General features: G+C 38.5%; 1 protein-coding gene across 3 annotated transcripts in view; it reads left to right on the top strand.

Annotated features, from left to right (window-relative positions):
* Nucleotides 1-10,242, top strand: part of OSMR (oncostatin M receptor) — a 66,429-nt gene extending 56,187 nt beyond the window's left edge. Inside the window, exons 19-21 of one of the 3 annotated variants that reach the window (XR_012131514.1) lie at nucleotides 1,518-1,619; nucleotides 7,558-7,719; nucleotides 9,152-10,242. Coding sequence is in view for 1 of the 3 variants with exons in the window: in XM_017667579.3 (XP_017523068.1) it covers nucleotides 1,518-1,534 (17 nt within the window). In the remaining 2 variants the exon portion in view is untranslated. Of the gene's footprint in view, nucleotides 1-1,517 lie in introns of all 3 variants that reach the window. The other 2 variants (XR_012131513.1, XM_017667579.3) reach the window with 2 other exon arrangements.
* The last annotated feature ends 1,833 nt before the right edge of the window (nucleotides 10,243-12,075 follow it).

Raw genomic sequence — 12,075 nt, 5'->3', positions numbered from 1 at the left:
AATACACAGGAATGTCAATGATGGTGATGACTGATTCGTGAATAATGTCTTTCATATAGATTTTCTTTAAAAAATTCACAAAACCTTGAAGTTATTTTTGTTGCAACAAACCTTAATTGAAAGATTTCACCTTACCTGTGTTTTCTCTACCTCAGTGAAATGAAAATCTAACCATCAGTACAGGTGATAAAAAAACCTCATCAAGTTACTAAAAATGTAAATTCCTTGGAACCACTCCAAACCTTCTAATCATAATCTCTGTAGCATGTGGCTTAGAATCTATATATTTCATCAGCTCTCACCATTTTTCACAGATGCACACTCAACTTTGATAATCAGTGGCCTAAGTCAAATAAAGATCTATTTCTGAAATACAACAACATAACCAATAGGAAATGCTGGGCTACATAGCTTTGTATTTACAGTATCACTATGACTATAGTCTTGGCCATAAACATTCCTTTCTCATGTTTCTAACAACCAAGTAGTATTTAAACCTTACTTCTCAACATCTCAACAGCATTAAGAAATGTTATTCAAAAACCCTGAAATTCATATTTGTGTCAGATTAGGTTTTTTTTAATTCATAGAAAACTTAAAGTATACACAGAAGTAGAATGATCCCCTATGTTCTTTGATCAGCCCCAGCAGCCACTAAGCTATTGGCTGTTTTAGCCCATCCATACTTTTATCCTCTTTCCCTCCTGATATTGTGAAGCAAATCATGCAATTTCATCTGTAAATATTTGTATTTCTTTAAATGGCCTTTATTTTTTCTATCATAGCCATAATACTTTAAAAAATTTGTACTTAAATTCAAATTAGTTAATAATTCCTTTGAAATGCCGGGATATTTTGATAGTGGCCAGGACTGGCATTAACGACCAATAAATACTGCATCAGCCTGGAGATGTCATCCTTAGCTGCATGTAGGATTCTAGGTGGGAACAGGGAGGGACCTGGTCACACAACAGAGCCATGAACTGCTGAAAGTGCTTGACTGACATTCTAACACCTAACTCTTACTAATTCTAGTGAAACTGATTCTCTACTAGAGTGGCTAAGTATTAAAAAAATCAAGTTGAATTAAATGACATAATATTTTTTTCTAAGAGCTCTATAGAAAGATAACCTGGCTTTCATATCAAATAATTTACAAAATATATTAAACAGTTTGCATAAATTAGAACTTTTAAAACACTTGAAGACATACAACAGAAGACAAAAACTCTTCAAAATTAGCAGTTAAAATATTTGCAATGCAGTATGCATATTCAATTTACAGGATTAAGCAAATGTAATTGTCTTAGTCCTCTATAGTACTGAAGTTCCAGTGCATTTTTTTTTCTCTAATCAATACAAATGTAGTTGCTATGGTCTGAATGATCACACCCTACCAAAAATTTATATGTTGAAATTCCAACCCCCAAAGATGATGGGATTAGGAGGTGGGCATTTGAGAGATGATTTAGGTCATGAGGCTGGAGCATTCATGAATGGTTTTACACACTCCCTAGTCCCTTCTGCTATGTGAGCAACATGAGAAGTGTGGGACCTGGAAGACAACCCTCACCTGACCATGCTGGCACTCTGGCCTCGAACTTCCAGCCTCCAGAACTGTGAGAAATTTCTGTTTATAAGCTATCCATTCTCGGGTATTTCATTGTAGCAGCCCAAACAAAGACAGCACTTTATTCTTGAATGTTTTTATATATAAAAGAGCTTTTTTAAATGAAACAAACTTTCTGAGTTCAGCTCTATTATCATGTTTTTCGAAGGTCAGCTGTATGATGATTGAGGGTGCTTTCTAGTTTATTTGGGGGCCAACTATGTTTTTATTGAATCACATACACAGAAGGCAATAGGAAAGAAGATATACAGAAATGTGCTTAAAGACAAAACTATCCAAAACAAATCTTTTTCTGAAAGTGAGACGTACATTTTTACCACATTTAATCAACTAAAACACCCTAGCTTTGTTACTGAATTTTACGCTCTAGGGTTGGTGATTTCCCTTGGTAATTTTCTTTTGCCACTAGATGGCAGTAGGTTAGCCTCTTTGATCAGGCCATTTCCTGCAAGAGAAATCAAATACCTTCCACAGAAAAGTCACCATCTTACCATCATCATATATATTGTATATTAATTCTGCTAAAAATTCAGAACTTTTCTGTCTAAATATATATCCATTTTTCCCAACCCCTTAATAATGATTTGAGGTTAAATAAAAATTGTAAAGATATTTATTAGAGTATCAGGAGTGAAAGTGTAAATAGCTATTTTAAAACATTTGGAACAAGCTACCAATGGGTTACTGAACTAGACTCTTTATTTGTGGTGCCTAAGAGTCACTTTCAGCAAAGTCACATATATCGGCCTCAGTGGCACATAATTCAAATCAACACTGTTGACCTAGAAAAGAGGCAGAACTGAACTACAAAGCATTTCTTTGGGATCTCAGAATTGCATTTCAGGAACACAGATTCAGATAGCAACCCAAATTGTGACCCACTAGGGAAAAAAAGTTAGGGGTTTTTAAAGACAGAAGGGAAGGCTTGCATATGCTGTTTACAAATAATCTTGTTTGGTGTTGGAGGCAAAAAACTAACCCTGACTGGATAAAATGGGCTGTTGAGGTTATCACTAAAACAAAGTTACTGTAGCAAGCTGCAGGTGGTCTGGCTGAGTCCTTGGGATACAGTATGGCCCAGTCAAAACTACATGGTTCCACCAGTGAGAATGTGCATAAGGCCCATCTCCTTAATGGCCTCCTGAGCTCTATTTTAAAGCCCTTGACATATGTGACTCCATTTCATTTCACTTTTGTATTTTTCCTTTTTGATTAAGATCTTTCTCTGAAAGCATCATTTATCAACTACAGATTTGCTTAATGACAAATCACTGGGGATGTACCTATCCTAGGAATTCATGTCCCATGTCGGGAAATTTTTCATCTTCGATGGTTTTAGACAGTTTCCTCCTCTGGGTCTTCATTTTAAGCCAACTGGAGGTTCAGATGAGTCAACCCATTGAGCAACCATAATTTTGGTGATTGTTGAGATTTTAGATATTATAACCATCAACTAATTAAATGGACCTTTTTAGCAAGACAATGAGAGTAAGAAGAGCAATCAACAATATTTTAAAAACCTCACTGGGCATTAGGCATATGGATCTATGTAATCAGGAAATTGTCAAGAACATTGAATTATCAAGCAAGGGGCTCAGTAAGTGTTAGAACACATGGATATCTATCAGGTATGACAGAACAGATCTAAGAATGTTTAAAAAAAAAGCAGTTGTCTACCAAGAATTTAGATTGCAAGGTAAATTTATCTATCATATTTCATTGCTTGATCAAGGTCATTTATTCTTTATTAGGAAAAGCATAATTTGCAGAGTTCTCAGAAAGTCCTTTTCAGTGATGAACTTTAAAAAATTTTTTCGGCAAAGTCAGTAAGGTCATTACTGTTTAATATTTTTAACAAGATGAAGTTCAAAGTACAAAACGGAGTCACTGATAGCAACTTTTTTTTATGTTTAGCTGAGCTAGTATGGTTATGACTCAGGAAAGACAACAAGGTATGGGAACGTCTGATCATAAGAACCTGACAGGTAACATTCACAGGCTTGCAGGTATGATTAGCAATGGTATTTGGGATTAAAGAGAATAGTTACAGGTAAGGCCAAGGGATGTCTGACATCATGAACAATCAGTTTCCAGTGACAGATAAAACAGTCAACGATGTTTCCCCCTTTAAAGAGAAATATGGGTAAGACTATCCCAAAGGTGGGGAGGGAAACATGGTAAGCAGCAGCAGTGAGGAAAGGGTATAAAGACCTGGTCCAGGCCTCTGGAGAAAATTGTGTCCTTCAGCTGTGACCCGCTTCAATTCCTGGAAATCTTTACTTTTACATCACCAGCTGATATGTAGGTCCAGTCAGGGTTTGGTGCTTTCTTTAGACGTGGCATGTAAATCTAAGAGTTTATCTCTTGGAGTTTGGCTGGGCAAGAGTTGATCACTAGCACCTCATCAGGGTCTTTCCAATAGGATCGAAGAGAATCCTTATGTCTTTTCCAATGGATTAAATTCCTGGGTTGTAAGCTGTGATGTTTATGCAATGAAAGCAGGGCACACTATGAAAAGACTGTTCTACCAAACCACGTCTATTTTTAATGGAAGAAATTAAGTCTTTACAATAATGAAGTATACCTCCTTTTATCACCTGTGGATCAAAGAAGTACGGGCTATGCGTATTGGGCATCCTGTTACAAAGAGAACAGATTCTCATCAAACATATGCAAATACATATATCATCATGAAAAATAAGAATATTTCCAAGAGTTTAAGAATTCCAGAGGGATCACGTAGGGACAAAAAATAATGTTTTAACCTTTGTTGTAAACACATACTTTACCAAATTGTAGTAAGTTACTATAGTTTAAAGGAAAGGAGAAAAAGGGTTTTTTAAACCTGGAAGACAAAACATTAAAGCTATCGGTTTTTCATTATAGAGTTTCAGGAATTTTTTTACTCAGTTCAGTATTATTATTATCTTAACCAAAACCTGTGTTCTAGATTATTTGTTAGGTCTTTTTAATGAATCTCTTTGAAGATGAAGCATTTAGAAACTAAATTATGAAAGACTCAAGAACAGTAATAGAGATTTGGTAAGAGTTCATTATGATGTAATTGACAAGGAAATTTAGTTATTTTTGTGACATTCAACACTTGAAGATAACTAAAATTATGACAGATAACATACCAGGAAATACCAGATTTTCGGGAATTTTATATAATTTCTAGAACTCTTATATACTTATATAAATACAACATATAGTGTAGTAGTACTTCTCATTTGAACTGGTTCTGTTGTAATATATATATCAAATAATCTTAGTGTAGTTTTGTTTTGTTTTTAATAAAGAAAGGGCATAAATCTTTTGAGAAGTTCCAGGGACTCTCTGTCTCAGTTACTTTTAGGTCAAAAGAACTTTATTTAGTATTTGATTTGGGGACGCTTTACAAAAATACAAAAGGTCCTGGACATTTGGCCAAATAGGATCATAGATCATTATGAAACAATGTTTAATTACCTACGTGACCAAAGTGACAATACAAGATTTTATGGGCAAATACAAAGGGTCACATAGTTGTAGGCAAAACTAATCAAATACCTGACAAAGCACAGAAAGTTATTTTGACATAACATAAAAATCTTTGTTTTTTAGGTAGATTATGTTAAAGGTAAAGAAAAACCTTTGTTTACAATTTCATTTAAAGAGTAGACCAATAATCTAAGAAAATTTTGTACTTTTAGCAGATGAGAGAATATTAAGTTTTATATTACTTAATATTACTTACTCCATAAGTACACTATGGGTATTAAAGCTCAATTTTAAAACCCTTATAATAATTTTATTTTTTAGGCACAACTCGGATCATATATAAAATTCAAGATTCCTTTTCCATAAACCTTCTACAACTTTCTGTATTTATTTAGTTTTGTACTTTTTTATTGTAGAACAATCATTTTACTTAGACAAAATTATTTTTTTCATACCAAAAATGCATCTCCATTCCTCATACTTTTCTATAAAAAAATAATTTTTTTTACCTTTTTTGTAGTCATTTTTTTATCCTCATTTTCTCACTTTCAGAAACTGACGAAGTTTATCTAGAAAAGAAATGATGAAAGACAGTTGTTCCAGAAAAATTATAGATTTAGTCTTAGAGGATAGCTTGTTTATGTATTACATTAAATGAATATAAACTCCTTTGATAGAATACAGTTAAACCATACACTTTTTGGAAATTACACTATGAGATAGATATACTTGGGTTTATAGGTTCATCTTGACATTTTTTTTGTTAGGGAATAATAGAACACGCAGGAGCAAGAGGAGCACAGTATTATTGTTGAAAAGGGTTGTTTTAAACTGTGTTAGGCAAAATAAAGATTTGAAAACTGGGACAGATTCTAAATTGATGGCAAAGTAACATTACCACAACTCCCAGCCATGTAAGTAATTATTAAGAAATGGAAGAAGTTCCTTTAGATCAAGGCTGCTACCTAGCTGCAAATATGAAAAGACAAGTCAATAATGTATGAGTCTATCAAAGAGTGATTATAGTTTGACCTTGAGGAGTTATCATTGTATACGACAGAAAGGGTGGTGGTTCTTAAACTGGCCTTTTGAGCTGATTGCACAAGACTCCTTTGTTGCTCAATTCACTGTGATATAGCTTTTAAATGTGTTGGATCATTTGATAGCAAGAAATATGATGTACATTATATCCCAGCACACTTACATATATAAAACCATGTAAGTAACTGAAGCAAAAGTTTAATAAACTGGCATGTATTTTCCATTTTTAGTATGGTTATACATGTATTCTATTTAATATTTTATGAAACTTTTTAATATATAACAAATCCATTCACAAATTACAGATAAAATTGAAGATTCACATACTGTCTATTTATCTATATAGATAAGAGGTATATTCACTTCATTTAAATAAAAGTTACTCACAATCTCTCAATGGTCTATGACCATAGTTTACAGTAAATCCTTCCTTAGTGGGAGAGAACTCAGGGAGTTCCAGTGCTTATATTCCAAGAGTACCTGCCACTTGTATTTTCTTGGTACCAATATACACAATTTGCCCACAATTAATTTACACTTTTACTCTAAGCATTTTGACATTTTTCTTTGATTTACTTTGTATTTTCAGCTCTTCATCTAAACTTTTTAACTATTTGTAATCTTTGCTTTTTAGTGAAAACTAGGAAGCAGGCAATTGTTAACTAACAAACTTGGAAATAAGCTTAAACATTTTTAAGTGTTCTTCTTAAGAAATTATTTTCAATGTGGCATAAAACATATTTATTAATAGATCTAAATATTTCTATCTGTGTAAAAATTTAACAACCAAAATTGATTAATTTATGATTAGCAATGATGTTCACCTTATTGAAAATGATTTATTCAATGAATATCCATTATTTGGTTTAACTTATTGTAAACTTTGATCTTACTTACATTTACTTAATTTGCTTTCAACAATCAAAGCTTTGATTAGACACTGAACTGCTAGCCATTATCTTATTTCTCTTTTTGACAAACTTTATAACATAGAAATAGCATAGCTTATTTGACTAATAAACCCAGGTAGAAAAAGTTACATTATATTTAACTGTGGGGGCCCGGCCTACTGCCGAGGATGAGCCCCACTCTAGCTGGACAATGCCCTAAAGATGGCGCCTGCTTCCTGCTCACCACCCTTTCCCCTCTTCCCTGTTGGGGATTGGCCCAGCAGACTTCCGTACCCATGCACAGCTCGTGCTGCCCGCTTAGAGTGGCACGTGACACCTATCCGCTTAAAGGTCACGCATGATACTGTCCTGGATTGGTTGGGTGACTGAATATAAGGGAGCCCACCGGGAGGGAGAGGAGTTTTTCCCAACAACTGCTGTAACCGCCGCGAGAGATTAGTCAATAAAGCCTAGAGAAGAATCAAGACCTTGGGCGTGTTGCTTCGGTCCCTGAAGGGTCGCGACAAGTGGTGCCAAACCCCGGGAATCGCTAAACCTCGTCGCGACCTGATCCACTGACCCTGGCGCCTGCCGATGAAGTAGAGCTTGTAACTCTTCAGGAACGTCGCTGGACGCCATTCGGTCGGCTGGCCAGACCGGGAGAGGGAACCGAGGAGGGTGAGTGGATCGGCGAGCAAACTGAAAGTATACGTGGCAGGGCAGACAGCAGGCAGTTGCGGTGGGTGTTTATGTGTAGTGTGTGTGTCCTGTTAGTGTTTGTGACATTGTTTATTATAATATATGGAATGAGGAGGCGCCAGTGAAGGTTCGCAAAGTGGCGACGAAATAAAAAGGTTTGCAGAGTGGCGATGAAATCAAAAGGTTCGCGGAATTAGCGACGTAGTCCATCTAAATCATAACTAGGATACTTGCCCCTTTAGAGAGAGGATGGGGATGGAGGCCTCTAGGGTTAGGGCCGAGGAACCTCTGAAAGTGCTCCTTAGAGCTAATGGAACCCCTTTGAAAACGAAGACTGCCAGGGCATTCCTGAACACTAAAAATCACCAGCCCTTTACAGGCTGGGGGATGACCTACGCTGGGCAGACAAGAGGGAGCCCCTTCCGCCAGGGACAATCCCTATTTGGGGTCGAGTAAAAAATTGCCTGATGAAGACGGGGAACTTTCGGTGGATGAGCTAGAGATGCCATAATGAAAAAACAGGGGTACGCAGGCACTAGAGGACTAGGAAAGGATCTCCAAGGGAAAGAACAACCAATCCTTTTAGCAGGGAGACCGCCCAAAGGGCCCGGAGGACCAGGATTGGGTTTTTCTTCAGGGCAACTGAGGGAAAACAGCCTATAGAAATAACATGGCAGTCAAAAAGGCCCGTGTGGGTACCTCAGTGGCCCCTCACCAAAGAAAAGAAGGAAGCAGCCCACACTTTAGTACAAGAACAGATAGCAGCTGGTCACCTCCAGCCCTCTACCTCGCCATGGAACACACTTATTTTTGTAATTAGGAAAAAGTCTGGCAAGTGGAGATTACTCCATAATCTCAGGGCAGTGAACAGACAGATGGAGCTTATGGGACCTGTACAATTAGGCCTTCCTCTCCCTGTGGCCCTGCTCAGAGGATGGAATTCAATAGTGATAGATATCAAAGACTGTTTCTTCTCCATCCTGCTTCACCCCAGAGACTGTCAAAGGTTTATTGCCACAGGGCATGGCTAATAGCCCCACCATGTGTATGTAAAGAAGGCCTTACAAACTGTCAGGAAACAGTTTCCCCTGATAATCATCTATCATTATATGGATGACATCCTTTTGTGTCATGAGAGCAGCAGGGAGCTAGAGACAACCCTCAGGGTCAGGGTATGGTGGAACGCACCCACCTCACCCTCAAGAATGCCTTATATAAACAAAAAGGGGGAATAGGAGAAGATTTTAGAACACTGGACAAAAATGGCCGCAGTGCAGCAAAGTGGCACGGCCAACAATCCAATCCAAAACACATGCCTAAAGTTTTGTGGAAGGATGTGTTAGAAGGAACATGGAAAGGCCCGGACCCAGTGATAATCTGGACCCGAGGCTCGGTTTGTGTTTTTCCACAGGACCAGCAGAACCCCGTTTGGGTGCCTGAAAGTCTGATACGCAGAGTGGAAAACCCCGGAGTGGAGGTACAAGATGATTGCACTGCTTCTGCTCCTGCCGTGGATCCTACAGCAGGGGACGGCGGAGCCGAGCTGCAGCTGCAGCCACCTCCGCGCTGACTATCACCATTCCTACGGCAGAGACGCTGAATGTTCTGTCCCAGGCTACTGTCTCGGCAATGACAACGCAGAACGTCATCAACGGCCATTTTAAGAATGGGATGGCCTTGGTCAACCAACGCATGAACCTTCTTCAAGAACAATTGGACCTCTTGGGGGGGGTTTTGTCTGTGGGCTGCGTCCATTCTTATACGGGGGTGTACTGGTATTCCTTTTCATAATTATTCTAAAGCTGCCAACTTGTCCAGACAGTTAGGCAAGATGTTAAACGCCACCAAAGCCTGGTCAGGTGTAGGTGTCATAGGAATATTGCTAATTGTGGGCCTCTCCTGCTTGGGAGGAAAGTCTGTTACAAAAACAGCAACGGGGAGAACGGAAGGTCCTGTTGCAGGCCATGGCAGCGCTAGAGGAAGGCATCTCCCCTAGAGTATATGCTGGATCAGTAGTCAAGGACGAGTAAGATGGGGAGCTGCGCATATCAACCTAAGACAGGGCGCAGACCTAAGCTGTCTGTTGCCTGAGGACGGGTAAGAATGCCGCAGACTCCGGACGACCTAAGACAGGCATGATCCCGACAGCCCTCTGGTTATAAAACAATAAAGGGGGAGATGTGGGGGCCCGGCCTACGGCCGAGGCTGAGCCCCACTCTAGCTGGACAATGCCCTAAAGATGACACCTGCTTCCTGCTCACCACCCTTTCCCCTCTTCCCTGTTGGGGATTGGCCCAGCAGACTTCCGTACCCGTGCACAGCTCGTGCTGCCCGCTTAGAGTGGCGCGTGACACCTATCCGCTTAAAGGTCACGCATGATACTGTCCCGGATTGGTTGGGTGACTGAATATAAGGGAGCCCGCCGGGAGGGAGAGGAGTTTTTCCCGACAACTGCTGTAACCGCCGCGAGAGATTAGACAATAAAGCCTAGAGAAGAATCAAGACCTTGGGCGTGTTGCTTCGGTCCCTGAAGGGTCGCGACATTTAACGTGAAAACTCTGAAGATATGTCTGTTTTTCATTAAATCAGTAAACTCAAACTGGCATTATTTATCAATGATTACCTTAGATCAGGTGAACATTAAAAAACATTTAGGTTAGTTTCTGTATTCTGAGTAATATTTGATTTATATAAATGCTTAATTTTCTTTAAGCTAATTAAACATAGTTCTTTTACAAATTAATTTTGGCAATATCACCTTAAGGTAGAAAAATGTACCTGTGACATATATAACATACAAATACAGACAGAGACATCACATAGCTTTTGTTTAGAAATTTTGACCACATCTCAGATACAAAACTTAAAACAGCAGATCCAAATTGTATTTTGGCAGAGGACTAAATTATGTGCTCAAATGGCCAGTTTTACTTAAGAGTTTTTTTCTTTTGTATGCAGTCAGGATCCTTTTATAATGGTTTGAAGTCATTTTGTCTTTTAGAAACTTCTAAATCAATCAAAGAACACATTGTATTGTCTCAGAGGTCTGGAACTCTCTCTTAAGGGTGCCCTTTAAGGTGGACCTAAGTTAAAGCTTCCCTAGTGTGGCTTTAATTTACAAGTATGTAAGTAAATTGGTAGAGATCAGAATAACCAGGTTTATAACTTTGAATGACCAAATTATATTTTTTAGTAAACCCTACAGGGTCTTCAAGAGCATTAGGAAATTCCTAATAGCTCACAATTCAGCTTTAGTCTAAGAGTAGTAAGAGGGAGTCAGTCCCTGAACGACCTTTATTAACTAGTACTTTAAATGGTGCTTTATCCCAGGGAGCTTTAAGGTTGTTATAGCATAGATTGTTAAAGAATGTTATAGAACTGTAATATATAGGTGGAGGACAAAGGCGAAGGGACAGAGTAGCAGTAGTGGTGACAGCAGTCAGTTTAGGAGCTCCAGAATGCTTTTTCTTGGATAGTCTCTGAGAAAGGTCAGAGTTGGCTTTAGAAAGCCTGGAGTTTTTTTCTTGTAAAGAAGCAGGTTTTGAGTCATTTGCTTCGGGACCTCAAAATTCCAAAATGAAATAGGCTTCCCATTCATTTTGCTTAGTTTTATTCCCCTCTTCCAAAAGTGTGCACAAATAAGTTAATTTGGGAGGAATTTCCCCAAAGTGGCCATCACAATTTTACATCATCTTTATCGGTCATTTGTTTATATTGTTCCATAGTGACAAAAACTTACCGGACAAAGGACCATAATTCTTAAATATAAAATCAGCTGAATTCCCATACTGGGGGGACTGCCATTCCACAGCATTTTGTGATATCAGAAGTCCCATACACTGGATAGGAGTGTCAACCCCCGGTAGAACCACGCTAAAAAGGATCTGGACAGGAAAGTGTGAACTACTCCATAAAAGCCAGCACCAAAATGATACCCAGAGGCTAGAACCTCAACCAAGAAGGGAGTTGTGGAGCAAGAGGACTTACCACAGGACCCAGGACCCTAGGAAAGATAACAGAAGACAAAGTGCTCAAGCAGGTATGATGCTCAAATCCGACAGCAGCACCAGAGTCCAGGTAGGAAGTCACTTTGGATCCCACTTCTGCTGACACCACAAATGTCAAGTAAGAAGAAGCAGAACTGAACTAAATAAAAGCATTTCTTTGGGGTCTCAGAATTGCAATTCAGGAACACAGATTCAGGTAGCAACCCAAGTTGTGAGCCACTAAAGAACAAAATTAGGGGTTTTTAAAGACAGAAGGGAAGGCTTGTATACGTTGTTTACAATCTTGATTGGTGTTGGACACAGAAAACTAACCAACTCGATATAATAG

The sequence above is a fragment of the Manis javanica genome, chromosome 1 (assembly GCF_040802235.1).
Source record: "Manis javanica isolate MJ-LG chromosome 1, MJ_LKY, whole genome shotgun sequence".
NCBI lineage: Eukaryota > Metazoa > Chordata > Mammalia > Pholidota > Manidae > Manis > Manis javanica.
The sequence above is the reverse complement of the archived record's forward strand: the minus strand, read 5'-3'. Positions and strand labels throughout refer to the sequence as shown.